The following is a 23,998-nucleotide window of genomic DNA, read 5'->3' on the forward strand; positions in this document are numbered from 1 at the left end:
AAAGAAAGAAAGAAAGAAAAAGGAAACGTATTAGGGAAGATAGACTATTAGACTATTAGAGAGGTTTAAAAATACCAGTAGTGAACATGCTCTGAGCCCATCTTCTGTGGCAGGTCCTGGGCTGTCCTTACAGCAACCAGGGAGGCAGCGGCCGTGGTTGTTACTGTTGTGAGGTGACCACCGCTGTTGTGCCCTGTGCACACATAAGGAAACAGATCCAGAGCAGCCGGGTGAGCTGCACAGGGCCAGGCTGCCTGTTCACGGCAGAGCTGAGCTCATCCACGGTTCCTCCTCACTCCAGGGCCCAAGGTCTCTTTGTGCCCAAAGCCTGCCCTTGTCCCCTCTGTGTTTCCTGCCAGGAAGCCCCGCTGTTGGGGGCACTCAGCCCTTGCCCAGAACCACTGTCAAGCCCTAAGCAGGCCCAGAGGGCAGCCAAGACCCTGCAGGTTCTACAGATCTGGTATCTTCCTTGCTGAATCTGGTGGAGAGTCTCAAATCTGCGCAAGGAAACCAGCTCTTTCCAGAATGGCAACACTGCATCAGAGAAGGACGGGCAGACCTGGGCTTGGAGCTCAGCTTCCTCTCTTAGATGTGAGCAGGTCAGCAGCACTGTTCACAATAGCAAAGACACAGAATCAACCTAAATGCCCATCAGTGGTAGACTGGATAAAGAAAATGTGTTACATACACACCATGGAATACTACACGGCCAGGAAAAAAGAACAAGATGGTGTCCTTTGCAGCAACGTGGAGGGAGCTGGAGGCCATTATCCTTAGCAAACTAAAGCAGGAAAGGAAAACCAAATACTGCCTGTTCTCTTTTGAAAGTGGGAGCTAAACACTGAGAACACATGGACACAAAGAACAGAACAAGAGATGCTGGGGCCTACTTGAGGGTGAAGGGTGGGAGCAGGGAGGGGATAAAAAAGCCGGCCATCAGGCACTATCCTCATTACCCAGATGACAAAATAATCTATACAACAAACCCCCATATAACAAACCTGCTAGTACCCTGAGCCTAAAATACTAGTTAAAAAATGCAAGAAGCACGCCCGTAATCCCAGCACTTTGGGAGGCTGAGGTGGGTGGATCAGTTGAGGTCAGGAGTTCGAGACCAGCCTGGGAAGCATGGTGAAACTCTGTCTCTACTAAAAACACAAAAATTAGCCGGGTGTGGTGTTGCGTGCCTGTAGTCTCAGCTACTCAGGAGACTGAGGCAGGAGAATCGCTTGAACCAGGGAGGTGGAGGTTGCAGTGAGCCGAGATAGTGCCACTGCACTCCAGCCTGGGTGACAAGAGTGAGACTCTGTCTCAAAAATCAATCAATCAATAAGTAAATACAGAAAGGAAGTGAGCAGGTTCCATGATGCAGCTCAAACAGTACCTCCCTGAGAAGCCTCCGCTGGTCCCTGTACCAATGGTTTTCAACCCGGGCTGCACATTCCAGCCCTGCTTGCCGCCCCCTGTAATTAACAACTCACGTGGTGGCTTGGCTGCAGCCAAGCTGAGAACCACTGGGCTTGACCGGGAGTCCACACGCCATCCATCCTCGCGGGCCAAACCCCGCCCACTGCCCGCTGTTGTCCACACCCATTTCTTTTTTTTTTTTTCCCCATTTATTTATTTTATTGGATTTTAGGTTTTGGGGTACATGTGAAGAACATGCAAGATTGTTGCATAGGTACACACGTGGCGGTGTGATTTGCTGCCTTCCTCCCCATCACCTGCATCTGGCATCCACACCCATTGGTTTCTATCTCGTCGCGGCTGCTTTCACCGCAGGGGCAGAGTCGAGTAGTTGTGAGAGAGACCATAGGGCTTGCAAAGCCTCACATATTTACTATCTGAGCCTTTGCAGGAAACGTTCACCAACCCCTGCACTAGACAGGCAATCTTCTTCATATCCTTCTGGCCTGACACTTAGCACATGCAGCCTCGGTTATCTGTGTATGGGGAAAACCAGCAGGAGCTTCTTGAGGGCAGAGGCCTGCCTGGATGGTCCCTGTGGCCCCCAAGCCCAGCACAAGGCCTGGCTCTGTCCTTGGCAGGTGTTACTGGATATATCAGCTGCTGAGTGGGGGTTTCTGGGCAGCAAGGCTTGGGTGATGAGGGAGGGAAGGTCTTGTGCCAGGCCGGACTGACTGACTCCTTAGACGTCAGCCCCTTTGCTCATAGGGTCCCACTTGCCGGGGCTGAGGCTCCCAGCAGAGGTCACAGAGATGCCCAGCGTGAGGCAAGGAGGAAGATGACATGTCAGAGGGGAAACCAGGAGACACCAGGCCTGGTGGCTCATACCTGCAATCCCAGCACTTTGGGAGGCTGAAGGGAGTGGATGCCTTGAGGCCAGGAGTTTAAAACCAGCCTGGTCGACATGGTGAAACCCGATATCTACTAAAAATATAAAAAACTAGCCAAGCATGGTGGCACACCCCTGTGATCCCAGCTACTTGGGAGGCTGAGGCAGGAGAATTGACTGAACCCAGGAGGTGGAAGTTGCAGTGAGCCGAGATCGCGCCACTGCACTCCAGCCTAAGAGCGAGACTCTGTCTCAACAGCAACGAAAAGAAACCAGGAGAACTGGGACCCTAGGACGGATGGAGGGATTGGTTCAAGGTCAAGGCTGTGAAAAGGAGGATGCTGGAAACCCTTTATGCAATGGGACTGGCCTCTGTTGACCTAAAGGTGCTGGATGTGCCCAGGGAGGTGGCGTTCCAGGGTGAGGATGAGGCTATTTCCTGGTCCACTCTCCCATCCAATGTTTGAGTCCAGTTATGACTTCATCACTGGTGAGACTCCAGTCCTGAGAAGCTCTGGTGATAGAGACTCACCACGTGCACCATTATTTGGAAGAGTCAGCAAAGATGAGAAAACGCCTAAATCTCTATCAATGGGGGTATTGAATATTAATTATTCTTTTATAATACAGCCGTAAGAAAGAAATGTGAGATCCAGGTGTGCTCAAATGAAAAATTTCTGGGTAGGTTAAAAAAAGTCAGGTTCAAAACAGAATGTTTAAGTCTATTTGTGTAGAAAAAGTATTAATTCTGAAAAGATAAATACCAAACTGCTGACATTGTTGATCTCATTACATGGAGATGCGATTATAGGGGACTTTGGCTGTCTCTATGGTGCTGAGATTTGTTTGTTTGTTTGTTTTTGGAACAAGCTTGTGTTATCAGGAAGATAACCAAGATGTTTCTATTAAAAGATTTTTTTGGGGCCAGGCACAGTGGCTCATGCCTGTAATCCCAGCACTATGGGAGGCCAAGGCAGGTGGATCACCTGAGGCCAGGAGTTCAAGATCAGCCTGGGCAACATGATGAAACCCTGTCTCTACTAAAAATACAAAATTAGCCATGCGTGGTGGCACATGCCTGTAATCCCAGCTACTTGGGAGGCTGAGGCAGGAGAATCGCTTGAACCCAGGAGGTGGAGGTTGTGGTGAGCTCAGATCACACCCCTGCACTCCAGCCTGGGCAACAAGAGCGAGACTGCATCTCAAAAAAATTTTTTAAGACTTTAAAAAAGACATTATCCTTTTACTGAACTAGAATGTGCCTTTCTACAGCATCAGCATGTATTCCTTTGGTTTGGTGTCTAGGACCACCCAGGCCACAGGAGATGTTTATAAGCAGAAAATGCTCAGAGTGTGTTCCCTGGGAAGTACAAGCCTGTCTTGGTATAGGCAGTGCAGACAGTCCTTGTGTAGCGTTATTCAATATCTGATCTTTTTTTCTTCTTGACACAGGGTCTTGCTCTCTTGCCGAGGCTGAAGTACAGTGATAAGGTCATGGCTCACTATGGCTTCTGTCTCCTGGGCTCAGGTGATTCTCCCACCTCAGCTTCCCAGGTAGCTGGGACCACAGGCACAGACCACCACCCCCTCCTAGCATTTGTAAAGATGGGGTTTCACCATGCTGCTCAAGCTGGTCTTGAACTCTTGGGCTCAAGCAATCTGCCTGCCTCAGCCTCCCAAAGTGCTGGGATTACAGGTGTGAGTCACCACACCCAGCCTTACCTGCTATTTTCTACCTCAGGTGCAAGCTTGTCTTCCCTACTAGGCTGGAAGATCTCTGAGGGCAGAGATTGTGAAATAGACATTTCTGTTCTCCACACAGCATCTGCTGCCAACAGAGAAGGTTCTCAGGAAGTTCCTGGTGAATGAGCGAATGAATGAATGAGTGAATGGTGATTATCAATATATAAGTATCTCTCTCCCTCCTACTAAGGACACTTTGGCATTGCTAGCTTGTCATTCTTACCTTCCCCATGTCTTTTCCTCCAGCTTGGGCTTCCTGGATGTGCAAGAGGTGATGGGAAGGGTCAGGGAAGAGAGATAGGGCACTGGCTTTGGAAAGGATTGAGCCTTCCTTGCATGAGAGAAAAGGAGATAGCAGTGGAAAGACAGAGAGGGTGGGGAAAAGGGAAGATGCCACACCAAGGGCAATGGAGAGAGTTTAGGGGAAGTGTTGAAAGTGAGACACAGGCACGGTGAGAGAGATTTTAGGACAGCTGCAAGGCAAGTGAGAGAAAATAGAGGGATGGAGGAAAGATGTCAAGCTGTGTGGGTTGGAGAACCCACTGTATGCTTCAGGAGAAATGATAACGATTCAGTATTTTTTTTCTCAGACAGGGTCGGTCTCTGTTGTCTGGGCTGGAGTATAGTGGTGTGATCAAGGCTCACTGCAGCCTCAATCTCCTGGGCTCAAATGATCCTCCCACCTCAGCCTCCTGAGTAGCTGGGACCAGAGGCACACACCACCACACCACCGCACCACATGCACTGGCTTATATATTTTTTTCTAGACATGGGGGTCTTGCTGTGTTGCCCAGTCTGGAGCACAGCAGTGCAATCATGGCTCAGTGCAGCCTTGACCTCCTGAGCTCAAGCACTCCTCCTACCTCAGCCCCCTGAGTAACTGGGACTAGAAGCACACATCACCATTCCGGCATGCACTGGCTTTTTTTTTTTTTTTTAAGATGTTTTCTAGAGATGAGGGTCTTGCTGTGTTGCCTGGGTTGGCCTTGAACTCCTGGTCTCAAGTGATCCTCCTGCCTCAGCCTCTCAAAATGCTAGGAAAACAGGCATGAGCCACTGAGCCCAGCCTGGAGTTGTTCTCACTTGAGAGGACTAGATTGTGTTTCTATAATGTGATGCCCATTTGGAGTGAACCATGTGGAGCTCTGGAATTTACTCGGGTTACAAATGTATATGTGCAATGAAGGAACATGGCCTCACCCATTCTCGGGCCCAGTCGTCAGTGGGACGTGGGTGAGGGTCTAGGTTTGGAAGTGTGTCAGAGGCCATGCACCTGCCTCCACTGTCCAGGTCCTCATCAGCCTCTGCTCCATGCTTCCCCTCTGCTGCCACCCCACAGAGGCTGCTCCCTCTGGGACCACTGTAACCCTGAGATGATGGAGGAGAGAGAAACCACACTGAGAAGCTCTTGCAATTGTTAGTGGGAAAGAACACTGTACCAGAAGTTGGAAGACCGGGGCTTTGATAGTATGCAGAATTATCTTTAGGAAGTGTTTTGACATAGTTAATAAATGCCTCGGCTGGGTGCAGTGGCTCACTCCTATAATCCCAGCACCTTGTGAGGCCGAGGTAGGCGAATCATGAGGTCAAGAGATCGAGACCATCCTGGCCAACATCGTGAAACCCCGTTTCTACTTAAAAAAAAAAATTAGCTGGTCGTGGTGGCGCATGCATGTAGTCCCAACTGCTTGGGAGGCTGAGGCAGGAGAATCGCTTGAACCAGGGAGCCGGAGGTTGCGGTGAGCCAGGATCGCACCTCTGCACTCCAGCCTGGCAACAGAATGAGACTCCATCTCAAAAAAAAAAGAAAGAAAAGAAAAGAAAAGAAATGTGGCTATAATCCCAGCGTTTTGGGAGGCAGCAGCAGGATCCCTTGAAGCCAGGAGTTTGAGATCAGCCTGGATAACACAGCAAGATCCCATCTCTATAGAAAAATGGAAAAATGTAAAAATAAGTACACACTTGTAGTCACAGCTACTTGGAAAGCTGAGGCGGGGGGATTGCTTAAGCCCAGGAAGTTGGAGGCTGCAGTGAGCTCTAATTTCGCTACTGCACCCCAACCTGGGTGACAGAGTGAGACTTTGTCTGTGGGGGGGAAAAAGTGCTGCTTAGTGAATAAAAGCCTGCTGCCCCCCAATCAGAAAATAAAGTGAGTCAAAAAGAAGCCTGCAGAGTTAACTCCCTATATTCATTACAGAAGAATAGTTAACCTTTTGGTGTATATTCTGCCAAAATAATTTCTGTGCATATCAATGCATAATGCTGAAAACAAATGAAACTGTGCATATCTTTTGCAATATACCATTTGCACATAATCGATGTCCCTCTTTTTGACAGAATGATAGGTTTGCATCCCACCTGCCTCTAATTGATTAGCTGCATGGCGCTGGGTTGGTCACATCACCTCCAAAAGCCTCAGTTTCTTCATCAATAGAATGGGAATAATGATGCCCATCTCAAAACCATGAGGTTGTGGTCAAAATCCCACAGGGCAGTGGGTAGAAAGTTACTTTGCAAAAGGTTCTCCAGAGGAGGGAAGACTGCACTTTTTCAGGTCTCTGGGTCTCTGCCCACTCATCCTTCTCTTTCCTACCCAGGTTTTTTGTTTTGGTTTTTTTTTTTTTCTTTCCAGGATAGAGAAGAGGGACGGAAGCGATGAGGAGGACTTTCGCTTAGACTGCCGCCACGAGAGATATCCTGCCCGTAAGTAGACTGTTTGTGGGTACCTGCTATGAGAGATTCGTGGGCTGCCAGGGGAGAAAAACCCCTGGAGATGAGTCAGGCTAGCCCCCTCCCCCCCACTGCACCCTGCATTCTCCCACAAACACATCACAGATGAGGAAACTGAGTCTGGTGTCTCTGGGTAGCAAGCCCTGCACGCAGCTCTCCCCACAGCCTTCCCAGTCGGGGTGGGATGCTAAGAAAGGAAGGAAGAGACTGCGGTGCCAGGCAGGCAGGGAAACCCCAGCTCAAGGTCAGTCCCAGGTTAGCCACTGGCCTGGGGGAGGACAGTCCTCGCTAGAAGGAGCTGAGGCAGGGAGGGCGACCGTGGACAGGAGTCGTTTGAGCTGTGGACACTCTTGGCAGCTTAGATGCATTCACTTCAAACACTTCGCTGCGGGCCACACCATGAGGCAGAATCTGGGGTACTGCTCAGAAAACAAATGTGAGGATCAGAAAGCAATGCAGAGAAGAACCAAGGTAAGATTAAAGTTAAAATGGTCAGATCTCGGCTGAGCCTGTTGAATGCCCACAACATGTTCCCCACCCCACCCCACTCTGTACTAAGGGCTTTTCATGCCTGATCTCATATCCTTGCTTACCCCCAGCCCCTACAGCTGGGATTGTTGCCTAGATTTTGCAGATGGGGAAATTAAGGCTCAGAGAGGTGGAGTAACTAGCCCAAGGTCACACAGATTAGCTAGTCACTGGCAGAGGAGTCACAGTAGATATCGTCAGTGCCCTGGCCACCTCTCTCAGACCTTTAGGAAGCTCCAGGGGCTTCTATCTGTATCTGCATCTCTGTGCCTGGAGGCAGGCTGGAAGTGCCAGGGAAGTTGGTGTATACATACCCCAGCTCCCTCACCCTGGCATGGGATCCCCCAGAGGCATGTGCTCTGCAGTTTCTCTGCAGAATAAGGAGTCAATGATCATGAGGTTTAGTAGCTCTCCCCTCCCATCCTTGTCCCACTTTTCCTCTCTGTCCAATTTCCCTGTACCCTCTAAATATATCACTGGCACTCAAACTCTTATCTGTGAGTCTGCTGCTGGGGAATCCAAACTAAGAAGGCAGAGATTTAAACACAGGTTTGTCTGATTACAAATCCTGTGATTCTAGTAACTGAATGAGAAATGGCTCTGCTAGTGGCGAGGAGACAGAGGAGAGGGAAGAGAGCCCAATTTTGGCCTGTGAGAAACAGGGGATGGCGCTGAAGTGGACACACATCATGGTTTCAAGTCTGTGCTAGCATGGAGGGCTTCCTGGAAGAGGGGATCAGAAACCAGGGGGTGGATGTGTTTGGATAACTCCTGCTGCAGGGATAACAGAGTGAAGAACTCATCAGAGAGGGCCTCGGAAAGCACACAGCAAGGATAGAGGCTGAGAATCCTGGAGCATTCCAGAATGTCCTCAACTCCCATATTTGGGAGTGAGCCTCCCCAGGCTCCCTGCAGAATGGGCAGGAGACCCCGGATGGTAAGAGGCCTTGGGGTTTCTCTTAAGGGCCTCTGGAGGCCTAGGTGGAGGTTCCTGCCACTGGAAGAGTCAAGGCACTGTGGACCTAGAAGCAAGCCCTGGAATTAAGAAAGAGAGTTCTCAGAGTCAGAGGAAATGGCAAAAGCCCTCCACCCAGCCCCCAATCCCAGCACCCACAGCCCTCCACCCACCACAATCCCAGCCTGTGCAGCCCTCCTCTCACCCCCAATCCTGTCCCCACAGCCCTCCCCCACTCCAATTCCAACACCCGCAGCCCTCCCCCACTCTAATCCCAGCACCCACAGCCCTCCCCCACCCCAATCCCAGCCCCCGCAGCCCTCCCCCACCCCAATCCCAGCCCCCGCAGCCCTCCCCCACCCCAATCCCAGCCCCCGCAGCCCTCCCCCACCCCAGTCCCAGCCCCCGCAGCCCTCCCCCACCCCAGTCCCAGCCCCCGCAGCCCTCCCCCACCCCAGTCCCAGCCCCCGCAGCCCTCCCCCACCCCAGTCCCAGCCCCCGCAGCCCTCCCCCACCCCAATCCAAGTCCCCCTAGCCCTCCTCCCACCCCAATCCCAATCCCCACAGCCCTCCCTCCCGCCTCCAATTCTAGTACCAGCACCTCTCTCTCTACCCCTAATCCTAGTCTCCAAAGCCCTTCCCGATCCTCAATCCCAGTTCCCACATCCCTCCCCCGACCTTCAGTCTCAGCTCCCACAGCCACCCTCCTGTCCTGGTGCCTAGTGCCCCCTCAAGCAGCATGACCTTGTGAAAGAATCATCAGACTCATTCGATAAGTCTGGACAGTTTCATCTTTCATTCCTTGGTGAATGTTTATTGAGCATCTGCTGCATATCAGCCCTGTGGGTGCTGGAGAGACAGCAGGGAGTCAGGCAAGACCACAGCCTCTGGTCTGAGAGAGAAAATCGTTCAGTAAGGGAGCTCAAAAACAAACAAGGGAGGAGCATGTGGTGATGGGGAGGAAACAGGGCAGGGGCACTCCTTCAGAGTCAACATGCTGAGAAGCCAGGGAGCTGGGCCCTAAAGGGTGAGGAGTCAGTCAGCTGAAGAGCTTTGCAGGCAGAAGGACCTGTGTGTCCCGGAGCTAGAAGGGGCCAGACAGTGCTTGTGGAAGAGCCAGGAGACCAGGGAGGCTGAGGCAGGAAGGGCAGTGGGAGGCCTGGAGGGCTGCAGGGGCTGAGGGTGGCAGGAAGCAGGACGAGAACGGAGTTTACTATGCAGCGAAGAAGCTGATTCTGCAGCAGGGAGCCCGGGGTGTTTTAGGCAGGGAGAAGACATGTCCCCCTTATTTCTCTCTCTCTCTGTCCCTCCCTATTTCTTCCTTGTCTGTCTATCTATCTATCCAATCTATTCATCCATCTATCAGCCATCTATTATTCATCTATCAATCATCTCTCTATCCATCTATCATCTATCATCTATAAATCCTTTCATCTATCTAATATATCCATCATCTATCAATCATTTATCAATCCTATCATCTATCTAGTCTAGGTCCTATCGATCCTATCCACCATCTATCCATTCTGTCTACCTATCACCTGTCATTTATCTATCAAACATCTATCTATCATCTATCTGTTCTATCTATCCATCATCTACTCTATATCCGTATCTATCCGTCTATCACCTATCTGTCTATCACCTACCTATGTCTTTATCATCTCTCTCTGTCATCTCTGTCTCTCTCAACCACCTCTTTCTCTATTTCTCTGTACGTGTGGGAAAAGGATCAGAGAGGAGCCAAACTCAAGGCCGGGAGACCATCTTGAAACCTACAATATGCACAGAGTGTTTGCTGCTGCAGTCATTCTTGGGAGACAGGATGGCGGCGGCCTGACTGTGGTGTTGGAGATGAAAGTGGATAGAGCAAGGACTCTCTTCTGGTAGAATCTCCACAGTGTCTTGCTTTGGGTTTCCCTGGAAGTCCTTTGAGACGTGGGTACAACAGCAAGTGCTTTATTTTGGTGATCGAAGAAAACCCAACTAGGAGTGAGGAAGAGAGACTGAGAAGGGAGAAAAGGCAACCAGTCAAAGGCACAGTGTCGAGCCCATTGGGGACTGGGGACATCAGTGCAGAGCATACGCATCGGAGTCTTCCTCCCAGATAGGAAGGCGACTCTCCTGGGCCATTGTTCAAGGGCTGCTGAGGGGAGGCTTGGGTGCATGAGCTCCCTGGCAGTCATGGCTTGGGGGGTGGGCAGAGGGGCTTGGGGCTGGATGAAGAAGGCCCTCCTTGCACAGCTGAAAGTCAGCAGCGTGCACCTCCAACTGGGGCATAGCATCAGATAAGTGACTGATCCAAGTAAGGACTGGGGGAAGGGAGAGACCTAGAATATGTGCAGAATTTTTGCCCCAGCAGACAGGGGCACGAGGTCCCTGACTGATGGAAGGACATGGGGTGGGGTCAGTTTGCGAAGGGCAATGTTGCTTTGTCTCTGTGGAGTCTGAAGGGCTGATGAGGGCCTCTAGGAGGCAGCCAGATCAATGGGGGGAGTTTAAAAGGGTGGCAGAGAGACAGGCAGATGCAGTGGTGCATGTCTTAATCCCAGCTCTTTGGTGGGGAGGCAGGGACAAGGTGGGGGGATCACTTGAGGCCAGGAGTTTGAGACCAGCCTGGGCAACATAACAAGACCCCATCTCAAAAAAAGAGTTAAAATTACTGCACATGGTGGTGCAAGCCTGTATTCTCAGCTACTCTAGAGGCTGAAGTGGGAGGACTGCTTGAGCCCAGGAGTCTGAGGCCGTAGTGAGCTACGATTGCACCACTGCACTCCAGCCTGGGTGACAGAGCGAGACTGTCTCTTAAAAACAGACAAAAGGCAACAGTACAGTATGAAATGTTTGCAGCGCAGGGACTGCACAGATCGTCTCGGGAGAATGCGTAGGGTGGGGAGAGACAGTGGCGCGAAAATGTCCTAACCCCCTAGGGGTCCCGGGGAGCCACAGAGGCCGGTGGGGAAGGAGCTATCAGCTGTCAGTTAAAACTGTCAGCTGTCCCCAGAGACTTTCCAAATCCTGGCTTCTCAGGGAAGAAAAGAGCCTGAGATCCCACAACCCCGGCACCAGGTGTGCCTCTTATCAGGCAGCTGAGCATGGGCAGGGATTACCGTCATTCCCCGGGGGTGCTGGGGACTCCCATGTCAAACAGCGTGAAAGGAAGAGACCCCCTCTGTGGTTAGAGCTGAGGGAAGGGTCGGAGGAATGTAGGCTGGATGCTGGCATGCATGAGAGATCCCGTGACTTCAGGGATCCTGAAGCAGGCTGCTTTATTTATTCCACAAATCATGACTAAAGAAGACGTGCTGGCTCTTGGGAGCCTGGAGACAAATAGGGCATATTAGGTAGACCCTAGTGATTTCCGAGTCTTGCTGGGGGGACAGACCCAAGATGTTAGTGCACTGTGTGGCCAGAGCCTGAATGGGGTCAATACAGTGTCTGAGACAGCAGGACGTGGGGCCTCATTCCACTCAGGATGAGATGGGGTGCAAGAAAGGGGAGGTGGGAAGGGTCAGCCAGGTGATCCCCCTCGGCAGGACCTCCATGGTGGTAATAATGATGTCTGCATTTGCTTATGCAAACAGCCAGCAAGAAGAGCTCAGTCCCCCCAGAACCTAATCACAATATGTCACCTTTGTGCATGTTCACAGGACTTTACGCTTATTCAGTCATTTAACCCTAACTACAGACCCACTATACAGACTGGGAAACTGAGGCCCGGGGAGGTTAAGACTGTGGCTTGCTCAGTATCACACAGCTAGAAAGTAGCAAAGCTGGGATTTGAACCCAGCCAGTCTGACCTCATCGCCCACACCCTGGACTGCTAGGTGACATCAGTCAGCAGCTCCGTTGGCGGGGCAGAGTACTGTGGATGCAGGGCGCCGCCAGACAGGGTCTCGGTCCTCATAGAGCTCGTGGTCTAGAGAAACAGCCGATCAAATGAGTATGGAAATGATGCCATCTCAGAATTCGGCCTCTTAGCTGCTAGTGGGTTTTCAGCCAAGAAAATATTTTGGAAATGCCTGGACGAGTTTTGCAATATTTCTGCAGGGAGCAGCTGCTCAGATCCTGCGATGGGCTGACTTGCCGGCAGGAGGAACGGGGGAGGAGGGATGTCAGGGAGCCCGCATTATTAAACACTTACTGCGTGCAGGTCTGCGCTAAGCACTTCGCTGCCATCTCATCTGATGGCTGATCCAGCCCTGAGAAGCAGGGATTCTTCGCCTTCTTATGGAGATAGAGAAACTACGGCGCTCTAAGGCAAATCAGCTTTGCTGCGATCTCTGGTCCACTCGGCAATAAAACTCAGCTTGCTGTTTAGATCTTGCCCCTTACCCTGGGAGTGAGGCTACTCCTTCTCAGGCCCCCCAACCCCCAGGCCCCTGACCTCATCTCCTCACTCTTCCCCATCTCCCGTGTTCTCCTAGCCAACCTGACCTTCCTCTTTCTTAAACATGCAAAACTCATTCCCTTCATAGGACCTTTGCACTTGTTCTCTCTGCCTGAATGCTCTCCTTCTAAATCATGGCATGGCTGACTTCGTCTCATCCTGAAGTCAGCTGAAAGGCCACTTCCTCTGAGAAGCCCTCCCTGGTCTGCACCAGCTTCCCAGTCATCCTGCTATCACTAGGTTCTCTTTTCTTCATAGCACTTGTCCCTCTCTGAAATGATCTTTTATATTCACATGCTTGGTTTTCATTTTGCTGCCTCTCTCCGCCAAGTGCCATGAGAACAGGCGCCTTGTCTGTGTTGTTCATGTCTATATCCCAAGAGTCTAAAATAGTGTGTGGTACATAGTAGGTGCTTAATGGTTGGCTCTCAATCTCCATGTTTCTCCCACCACCTCCCCTGAGAAGCCACTTTCATATTAACAGTTACATAAATGTTTGGTTATCCAAACTGCCCCCAAAATTGCTATTTTTTGGGGGGGGCTACTGTGACATGGATTCAGCTATATATTTTTTTTCCTGAGGAAGTTGCTTTTGAAACCTGCCTTTGGGACTTTGTGGTGCCACCAGTCAGCTCAGGAGCACATCAGACGTGACATTTGAAGGAGGCGATCTTGCCATATGGCCCAGGTGTCTGCATCTTCCTTTCGGGGCGACTGAGGTTTGCAGTTGATTGCAGCTGTCAAGTTCAATGGCCGAGACAAGCCTTTGATTTTGCCAGGTGTGTCTGTAAGGCTGGGCTCCACGAGAGGCTGTCGCACGCCAGGCACGGAGGTGGCTTCTGGGAGCTCCATCTAGATGGGTCTCTGCCACTGCTGCTGCCCTCAAAATAGCAGAGGGAATTTCAAGAAAGGCTTTTTCTGGGCCCAGAGCAACTCGGCATTTTTATTAGATCAAAATCAAATCCAATAGAGTCCCGCTTGAGTCGCTTCCTTTATTAAAATGGAAACAGACAATATTTCTGAAATAAATATCAATGCCAATTTGCTGAAAGCGCAGATGGGCACGCAGCTTGGAGACATCTGAGACCCCAGCACTGGGGGTCGAGAGATCCAAGCCAACAGGAGCATCAGAACCACACAGAGGGCCGGTTAAAGGATGGACTGCAGCGCCCCCACCCTCAGTTTCCGATTGAGGAGGCCTGGCGGGCACCCAGGGCCCTAATTTCTAAGTTCTAAGCTCTCAGCTCTCCACGATGCTGATGCTGCTGGTCCACAGACCAAATTCGGAGTCGCTCTCAACCCTCAGCCAATACCTGTCCTTTTGAAACTACTGCCAGAAGCCAGTCTGCATTTTGCCGCTTGCTTGGGCTATTCAGCAACTTCTAGATGGAAATTGCTGCTTCTAGGGCCAATTCCTTTCCAATGCATCCTCCGTAGACATAAACTTGATCGTGTCTTCCCCAGCCGCTCCTAGCTCTAAAACCTCCTATGAGAGCAGCTCTAGCGGGTATCTGGCTCAGTGCTCACCCCCTTCACAAGTTCCGTGGAGGCCTTCTCTCGCCTCCCCTCCTGCATCATCATTTTTCTTTCCGTCACTTGTCCCTCTCTGAGCGCTTCTTTGCTCACTTCATTTTCTTTTCTTTTTTAGAGATAAGGTTATGCTCTGTCACCCAGGCTGGCACAGTGGTGCGATTATAGTTAACTGCAACCTTGACATGCTGAGCTCAAGGGATCCTCCCACCTCAGCCTCCTGAGTAGCTGGGACTACAGGCACATGGCACCATACCTGGGTAATTTTTTTTTAATTATTTTTCCAATTTTTTTGTAGAGATGGGGCCTTGCTATGTTGCCCAGGCTGGTCTCGAACTCCTGGCCTCAAGTAATCTTCCTGCCTTGGACTCCCAAAGTGATGGGATTATAGGTGTGAGCTGCCATGCCCAGCTAATTTGTTTTTTGGTGGAGATGAGGTATTGCTATGTTGCTCAGGCTGGTCTCGAACTCCTGGCCTCCAGCATCCCTCCCGCTTCAGCCTCTCAAAATGCTGGGATTACAGGCACGAACCACCACACCTGGCCTGTCCCCTTGTTTATTTCCAGCCTCTCTCCAGTGAAATGGAAATGCCATGAGCACAGGAACCTTGTTCCTGCGTTCACTGTGACATTCCCAATGCCTAGCACACAGTAGGTCACCAGTACGTTTCTGGTGCATAATTTAGCTTCTACATGCTAAGGACTTACTTAGTCCTCAGGAGGTATGTGCCGTGAGTACTATTTCTGTTATACAAGGGAAAATACTTGGGCTCTGAGAAGCAAAGTCACTTGTCCTTTGGGGACAGGCCTGCGACCTTGGGGTCACAAGCCTGTCTGACTCCAAGCTAAAGCTATGACATGGTTCTTTTACTTTATGCCTATTTCTGCCCAAGGCAGTGGTACCACAACTGTGTCTGACCCTAAGAAACACTTGAGGCAGGTGTCAAAATAGTTTGCCTTCAAGAGCCCAATTCTTCAGTTTGGGGCAGACAAGGAATCTTTAGCAGAGAAGTGTTGTGAAAAGGCAGAAATCCCTGGGGTGCAGGGGTGCAGGGGGCCCTGCTGTGCCTTCTACACCTGGCACCCAGCAACTTCTGCAGCTGTGATGCTCCATGCCTTACCCCTTCATCCCCATGTGCTCTGCTTTCTGACCATTCCTGTCCACTTGCCTCCCTGAAACCACAACATTGCTTGGTTTTTCACACCTCCTGAAGAACCGCATCCGCCTGCCAAGGACCTATTTCACACCCTGTTCTTTCTGCATGAAATACTCTGCCCCCTTCCTCCACTGGGCAGAAAACCAACCCTACCAGTGGAATTGGGAGCTTTTGCAAGTGCTTTCAAAGTCTAGCTCAACTGTCTGGGAACGACCCCCAGCCCCCTCCCCAGCTTCTGGCAAAGGAGGGCACGTTCCTCTCTGTCTTTCACTCTCCTGGTGGTTGTGTCTGTGAGCCAAATTTTTATAATGGTAATGAGCCCAATCTTTGTGTTTCTGTATTTTTAAAATTGTTACAGATTTGGGGGCACAGGCCCAGGTTTTTTACATGGATGTATCGTATGTTGCTGAGGCTGGGATTCTGGTGAATCTGTCACCTGAATAGTGAACATGGTTCCCTGTAGGTAGTTTTTCAGCCCTTGCCCCACTCCCGTCCTCCCCCTGTGGAGCCCTGGTGTCTGTTATTTCCCTCCGTATGTCCATTTGTGCTTGTTGTTTAGCTCCTACTTATAAATGAGAATATGTGATACTTGATTTTCTGTTTCTGAGTTATTTCACTTAAGAGCTGGCCTCCAGCTCTATCCATGTTGCTGTGAGAGACATGATTTCATTCTTTTTTTTTTCTTTTTGAGATGGAGTTTTGCTCTTTTCGCCGAAGCTGGAGTGCAATGGTACAATCTCAGTTCACTACAACCTCCACCTCCCGAGCTCAAGTGATTCTCCTGCCTCAGCCTCCCAAGTAGCTGGAATTACAGGCACCTACCACCACGCCTAGCTAATTTTTGAATTTTTGGTAGATACAGGGTTTCACCATGTTGGCCAGGCTGGTCTCGAAATCCTGACCTCAGGTGATCCACCCACAGCAACTTCCCAAAGTGCTGGGATCACAGGCGTGAACCACTATGTGCAGCAGATTTCATTCTTTTTTAATGGCTGCATAGTACTCTGTGGGGGCATATATACCACATTTTTAATCCAATCATCTGTTGATAAGAGCCCAGTCTTTGGAGTGAAGCTGGCTGGATTCAAGTCCCAACAGTGAGACCTTGAAAAAAAATGACTTAATTTATCTGGAGCTTGGTTTCCTCATCTGTAAAATGGGGATAGTAATGGCACCTAACATATTTTTGAGGGTTAAACGAGCCGATGGACATGAAGCACCTCAGATGGTTCCTGGCACACAGCAGGAATGGGAGGCATGTCTGGCCTTGTCATATCTTCCTATGTGTGCCTGTGAGCATCTGGAGAGCAGGGCTGCAAATCACGTCTGTAAAGCCAGCAGCCAGTGTGGAGGCTGACACACAATACATGCCCAACACATGTATAATAAAGGACGGAGGAATCTGGGACCATGGGGGGAATTGGCAGGTACAGTGGCCTCAGTCTGATTCCAATGGTGAGAAAGAGACAAAGAGAATGTTATGGCTCAGAAACACGGATCCCTGAAGACGACCCAGTGAAGAGATAGATGGCCTCCATTCAATCTCCTAAGACCACCTGCCCCAAGGTAGATCAAAAGACACAAACTTCCCTCCATATGGGTTCATCCCACTCAAGCCTGCCATTCCTCCTGAGCCCTCCACTGTCCACTCATTCTGCAGACAGGTGCTCTCAACACTGTGCCTGGGACCATGCTGGTGCTGGGATGAAGCCGTGAGGAAAAGCAGAGCTGGCGTTTGTCCTCCTGTGACACACGCCTCAATGGCAAGACGAGGAGTAAACCAGTAAACAGATACTCCCAAATGCAGTGGCACCTCTGAAGCCCTCTCATGGTAGAGAGTTGCAGAGCAGGGTGGATCCAGAGAGCCAGTCAGGGTGCCTGCTGAGGCGGTGACATTCTGGGCAACAGAAGAGTGATAAGAGTGTCACTAGCTGACAGGTCTCCAAAGCCTGATGTCTTAGTGCCAGCCCTGATTCATCTTCTACCACTTCTCAAAGCTCATTTCTTTCTGGAGGGCAGAGGTCAAGGTTAGGCATTCAGAGAGTTGACTCTGGGTGGACCTGTGAGTCCTAGAGAGAGGCTTTCAGCACCTTGGACAGCGGCTGAGTGACTGGCCAGCAGGAACTTCCCTGTAAAGGAACTCAGTTCATCCGTGCCAGTCTGGGCTACGTGGGATCAGGAGCACCAATACTTGCCACCTGGTACCCTCACTCTGCTAGCTGCAGAGAGACCTTGAGCCAGTCAGTTTCCCTTTAAATGCCTCAGTTTCCCATCTGTACATTTGTGTGACATTGACATTCCTGGTCTTGAAGGGCTCTTCCAAACCAGTGAGTCCATTTTGGAATAGTAGATGCGATTTAATTCAATTCAGAAGTTACATCTGATCCCCAGATCTTGGTGGCTTAGAGAGGGTTCAAGACAGTGATTCCTCACCAAGGGGTGGGGGGTATAGGGCTGGGGGAGATCTAATGTTAAATACGTTTGTGTTTTGATACCCGGATTTAAAAAGGAAGATAAATCACACTTTTTGGGAACCTCTTGTGGTCAAATACTCTACTAACCTTGGGAGGTTCCCAGAAAATGGAAACCACAGACCTGCTACCGCCCCTCGAGTGGGGCTTTGGACAAATTTTTTCCCACCCATGGGCCTTGGTTTCCCCATTGTGAAGAGAGGCTCTCAAACCACACCTGCTTCTAGTGCTTCCAGAACTGTGTTCTTTCCATATCCGTCGGTGTCTGAGCTCAAACAGTGAAGGGCTTCTCTGCAGGGCTCCTGCTAGGCCTGCCGGCTCCTTTGTAGCTTTCATCCATTTGCAGGCTCAGAGAGGTGAAGCTGCTTGTCAGAAGCCACACAGCTTTAAAAAATCCACACAATTTGGAAGTGATGGAAGCTGGGTTTGAGCCTTTGGCTGTTAGACTGAAGTACAGTCTCCCCAGCCCTCTGCCATCACCTGAGCCTTCACCCAGGAGAGCAGAGTTTGAGCAAACAGCCTTTTTATACTGTACAGAATTGCAGAGCACATGGAGCAGGTGCATCCCAAGTGCAGGAATCACTCTCCTCCTCCTCCTCCTCCTCCTCCTCCTCCTCCTCCTCCTCTTCCTCCATAGTTCCTTCATTTGTTTAAAAAGAAAAAAAAAAGAGTCCAATTCAGGACTTGCTCTGTGCTGGGCCAGGGACTGGGGTCGCAAGACTCCAAGATGAAGCGGGCCCTGGCCCTGCTCATAAAGATGTCTCCCATCCCCAGGTTTGTTGGGAAGACCCACGCTGACCTGGCTATTACAACACAAAGTGGCCAGTTCAGGGAGAGAGTTATGCAGCCTGCTGAAAGGCACAGGGGAAGGAGCAAAGCCTCTGTTTTTCAAATGCTGCCTGCTCTAGGAAGCGTTCCACAGGGACATGGGATGCTTTTGAACAGAACAGGCAGCATTTGAAAAACTCAGGGAGTCAACAGCCAGAGGAGAGCAGGGAAGGGTGCTCCCGCCTGAGGGATCAGCCTATGCAAAGCCACAGAACAGAATCATGGAATGAAACACAGGCTGGGAACAGCCTTTTGTGGGCTGAGTGCAGCCTGAGAGGTGCTCGTTGGACCACAGTTGTTGAAACTGCATTTAAAACCTTAATTGTCATCATTTAAAAGCCAAGAGGTTTTATTTTGAGATCCAGATTTTCAGTTTCTTTGAAAGTTTTGAAGATCCAGCTGAGCATGGTGACTCACACCTGGAATTCCAGGGCTTTGGGAGGCTGAGGTGGGAAGATCACTTGAGGCCAGGAGTTCAAGACCAGGCTGTGCAACATAACCAGAACCCAGCTCTACAAAAAAATAAATAAATAATTAGCCGGGGATGGTGATGTGCCCCTGCAGTCACAGCTACTCAGAAGGCTGAGGCAAGAGGATTGTCTAAGCCTGGGAGTTCGAGGCTTCAATGAGCCATGATGGCGCCACTGTGCTCCACCTTGGGTGACAGAATGAGACCCCATCTCAAAAAAAATTAGGAAGATCTGAGCCCACATTCTCCATGGTAACAATTGGCACTGTCTCTGATTCACCTCTCCCATTTATATTGTCTGCTTGGGCCCACAGACATTTTGAGTTGAGATTCCCAGTCTACAGCATAAGGCCTGAGAGAGAAGGGAAGAACCTGGTGGGCTGCTGGGGTGTTCCCCTCTTTACACATACACACACCATAAATGGCTCTGGGCCCCAAATGCCTCCTGGGTTGCTAAAGAAAGGGAGGGCCCCAGTCCTCAGCATCTTGCCCTCTGGATCCTGGAGACAGAGAGCTTGATTTTAACTCAGGAAAGGACAGGGATTGTGGCCTTTCTTTTTCCTTAAAAAATACACGATCACTTTCTCTCTGCTCTGATGAACTCTCCATGGCTCTGCTTTTTGGCCACTGTACAAGAAGCTAAAATCAGACCTAAACGCTTATTTAGTAAAACAACCGTAACTTTCCGTGCACCAAATATTTGCTTCTAGGTTTAAAAAACAATCCCAAACACCTCTATCTTGGCAGTAAACCCTTCCAACGGATGCAATGGTTTCTGTGACTGAGGCCAAAACAAATGTGTTTTTCTGAAGCCAAACGATTCCAAAATGTTTGCAAAATGTTTCCCACCCCTTAAACAATATGGTAAAACTTGCAAAACACTAACATTAAAGAATATTAAAAGCAGAAAGAAAAACAGTAAGAAAAGAAAAACAGAAAAGAAAAACAGCAGAAAGCAAAAAAAATTACCCCCCACCCCAACTGTGGATACAACCCTCTTCCTCTTTGACTCTTATCTTGAAGCCTTGTTACTAGAAGAATCTCATGACAGTGAGAGCTGCTTTGAGGATGGAGAAAGAGCAATGAGCTTTCCGTCCTTAGGGGCATGCAAGTAGGAGCTCCACTTGATTAGGAATTCCCACCTCAATGGGCTTTCTGTGAAGAGCCTGTCTGACCTTAAAGTGTGACAAGTATGTCTGAGAATCAGAGTAGGAAAATGAAATGATAGGGAACATGTTTTTTTAAATGCTGAAATCTGGAATCAGGAGGAAAGTAATTCAATCCAGCTCCATTACAGCTGTGATTTGTAAAGCATCTGTTAATCCTTACCGAGCCTCAGCTCCCTCCTCTGTAAAATGGGCAGAACCTACCTCTGGAGCTGCGCATGCTCAGGAACTGTTCGTTTTCTTCCTTCTCCCCTTCACTCCCAGCCCCACTCCACCACACCAGTCCTCTCCCTTAGTCTCCCTCCTTCCAGCTCCACCTCTGCTGGTCCGCAGGGGCGTGCATACATTCTGGGCTCAGTCATTGCTCTCCTGGGCTTGGGGGCTAATGGGGCTAATGCTGGCAGAGTGTGTGCTGAGGATGGGTGCGCTGGGATGAGGGAGATCCCTGAGTGCCAGGGGGAGGATGTAAGAGGCGGCTTCCTGGACAGACAAAACTCAAGCTGAGTCTTAAAAATTTGATTCGACAGGAGGTACAAGGACATTTCAGGCAGGCCACAGCATGAGACGGGAATGGTTCTTCTGGTGCACTAGAAAGACTTTGAAGAGACACTTAAGGGATGATAAGGGAGTGATCTTCCAAGAATCGCCAAGAACACAAAGGAGTGAGAACAGCGGAGGCAAAGAGCCTTTCCAGCCCTTCCAGCCCTTCCCCTTGTCTGGGTCACTAAGCGCGGTAGACAGTGGCAGGAGTAGACACTTGGCACATGGAGTTTCTCAGAGTCAGCTTTGGGCCCACCCATGTCCACGCACATTATTGCTGGGGTCCAGCAAGGATTCGGGGACCTGGGAGTCATCTGTTCTGGTTCCCCTTCTAATATCCCTCCACAACAGCTCCTGAACACATATAAGGCCAATGGGGTGATCAGGGAGGCCTGCTTGGGGGCAGATGGGGAGACGGCTGCAGGATGACAGGAGTGTGGTGGATGATGGCTGCATAAGTGGGTGGATTTGCTGAGGGGTGGGTGGTAGAAGGGAAGGGTGCAGGGAAAATGGGTGAGTAGATGGCAGGAGTGGGGCATGGCTTTATGTGGGGTGGGAGAACGTGCCTGCGGGGGTGCCATGGCTGTCGGGTGGGCATGGGGTGGAGATGGGGATGTTTCAGGTGTAAGCGGAGGTGTGCATGGAAGAGTATGTAACTGGGTGGTAGGAGGTGGTTGGGGGCAGTGGTGCACCTGTTGGCAGGTGTGAGGTGCATGAGTGCGTTCTGGGCTGTAAGTTGGAGAGGGTGTAAGCAGAGTCATGGATACACTGGGAGCTTGATAAGTGGATGGCAGCAAATATTGGCAGATGCATGACTAGGTCACAGGTGTGTTGGTGAACTGGTGGGTGACTGGGTGGCTGACGGGGGAGGGTTGAGTGGAGAGCTGGCGGTGTTGGGGTGTGGGTTTGTAGACAGATGGGATGATGGGCAGAGGGCCTAGTAAATGGGGGTGGGTGATGGATGTGTGTATGGGGCGGTGGGTAGACAGGGTGTGGGTGGAGGAAGGTGGCTTTCGCACTGACTGCCTTGTCTCCCGGCAGGACACCAGCCACACATGGCGGATTCCTGGCCCCGGAGCTCCACACAGGAGGCACCAGAGCTGAACCGACAGTGCTGGGTCTTGGGGCACTGGGTGTGACCAAGACCTCAACCTGGCCCCCGGACCTCAGGCCATTGCTGGCACCAGCCCCTGCTGCAAGACCGCCAGAGTGGTGCCCCTGGAACCCTGGCCTGTGTGCCGCGAACTCAGTCAACCTGTGTGGGAGATGCCAGGCCTGTCCTGCCCATCACTGCCTGGGTCCCGGGGCCTTGGAAATGGGGCCAGGGCAGGCCCGAGGGAGTGGATGGGGCTGCACAGAGTGACTTTGGGGCAGCAGCCCTGGACTCTTGCCATCATCACATGAGGAGCCCTGCTGGGCACAGCTGTGATGCCAGGAGAGACACAGCCATTGGCCACTGAATGGCTGGCACCCACAAGCCAGCCAGGACCCTAAGGAGGTGCCCAGAGGGGCAGAGCCCTGTGGGGGCAGAAAGTGGCCTCCTGAATGGGGGGCAGTGGTGCAGGCACAGCAGGGGTGTCAAACAGCAGGCACACGGCAGGGGCTCAATAAATGCTTGTTGAACTTGTGTTCTTGCGGTGTGTGGAGGCCAGTTGCTCTCTGGGCTGTGGCTGCCCCGTCATTGCCCCACCCCGTTACTCCTCAAGGTGGCTCAACGTGACAGCAGAGACTGTGCAGAGGCCAGAGCCAGACATGGCAGGGTAGGAGGGAGGGAGTGTAGAGCCCAGGCTGGACACAGGCTGCAGGGCTGCCTTGGATTCCAGAGAGTGGGCAAGGCAAAGTCCAGGCAAGCAACAGATGTGGGGTGAGCAAGAAATGGGCCCCCAAACCCAGGCCCTAAGCAGGGAAAGTGAAGGAGCCACATTTGTCTTCAGAGCTCAGCAACATCACACCACTCTGACCCTGAGGAGCCTTTACCCTGCGCCTAGCACCACCTTTACAGAAAATCCCAGGGCTTAGATGCCTGCGGAAACAGATTCCTATTATAAAGACGAGGGGACTTAGGGTCACAGAGCTGAAGTAACTTGTCTGAGATTGTAGAGCTAGCAAAGGGCAGAGATGGGGTTTGAATCAGTACTCCTGACTCCAAGTTCAGTCATTTCCCAAGAGGCCTTATTCCTTCCCAGAAGAATTTCTAGAGCTTTCTCAAAGTAGAATATTCTTCTTTATTCATCCATCCATTCATCCATCAACCATCACTCATCCAGCCACTATCCATCCATTCAATCATCATTCATCCCTCCATCATTCATCCATCTATCATTCATCTGTTATCCACCTATTCTTAATTTATTACCCATCCATCATTTATCATCCATACACTCATCCACCCATCATCCATCCATCCATCCATTTATCCATCCATCATCTGTCTATTCATCCATCCATTTGCCATCCATCCACTCATTCATCAGCTATCTATCCATCACCTATGCATCCATTCATCCATCATCCAACACTCTTCCAGCCATTATCCATTATCCATCCATCCATCCATCATTCATCTATCTATTATCCACCAACTCATCACCTGTTATCCATTCATCATTCATCCATCATTCATCCATCCATCCATCATCTACCCATCCATTATATCTATCCATCCATCCACTCACCATTCATCACTCATTCATTAGCTATGTATCCATCATTCCATCATTCATTTCCTCCATCTATCCATCATCCATTCATCCCTTATCCATCCAACCATTATGCATTTCTTCATTTATCCATTATCTATTTATCCATCCATCATCCATCATTCCATCCATTCTCCATCCATTCATTCATCCATCCTTTATCCATCATTCATCAGCCATCATACCTCCATCTATCCATTACCCATCATCTGCTCATCCATTCATCCCTCTATCTGTCCATTATCCATCCATCCATCCATCCGTTATCCATTTCTCCATTATCCATTCATTATCCATTTATTCTTTATCCATTTCTCCATCTATTCATCCATCCACCCATTATCCATACACCTATCCATCACCTATCCATCCCTCCATCTATCCACCATCTGTCAATTATCCATCTATCCCTCCATCTATTCATCATCCATTGATCACTTGTCATCCTTCCTTGTATCAGACATCCATCCATCCTCCTTCCATGCATCGCCCATCCT

At 50.4% G+C, this 23,998-nt stretch overlaps 1 protein-coding gene across 4 annotated transcripts in view; it reads left to right on the plus strand.

Moving 5' to 3' along the window:
- The window catches only part of GSG1L (GSG1 like), a 267,111-nt gene extending 244,681 nt beyond the window's left edge, over positions 1–22,430 (plus strand). For all 4 annotated transcript variants that reach the window (XM_017525726.2, XM_037737472.1, XM_017525724.2 and 1 more), the window contains 2 exons: positions 6,672–6,742; positions 21,844–22,430. In XM_017525726.2, coding sequence (XP_017381215.1) covers positions 6,672–6,742; positions 21,844–21,941 — 169 coding nt within the window. In that variant the 3' untranslated portion in view covers positions 21,942–22,430. The remainder of the gene's footprint in view (positions 1–6,671; positions 6,743–21,843) is intronic.
- Positions 22,431–23,998: the final 1,568 nt, after the last annotated feature.

The sequence above is a fragment of the Cebus imitator genome, unplaced genomic scaffold, assembly GCF_001604975.1.
Source record: "Cebus imitator isolate Cc_AM_T3 unplaced genomic scaffold, Cebus_imitator-1.0 Scaffold39, whole genome shotgun sequence".
In the NCBI taxonomy this organism is placed as follows: Eukaryota; Metazoa; Chordata; class Mammalia; order Primates; family Cebidae; genus Cebus; species Cebus imitator.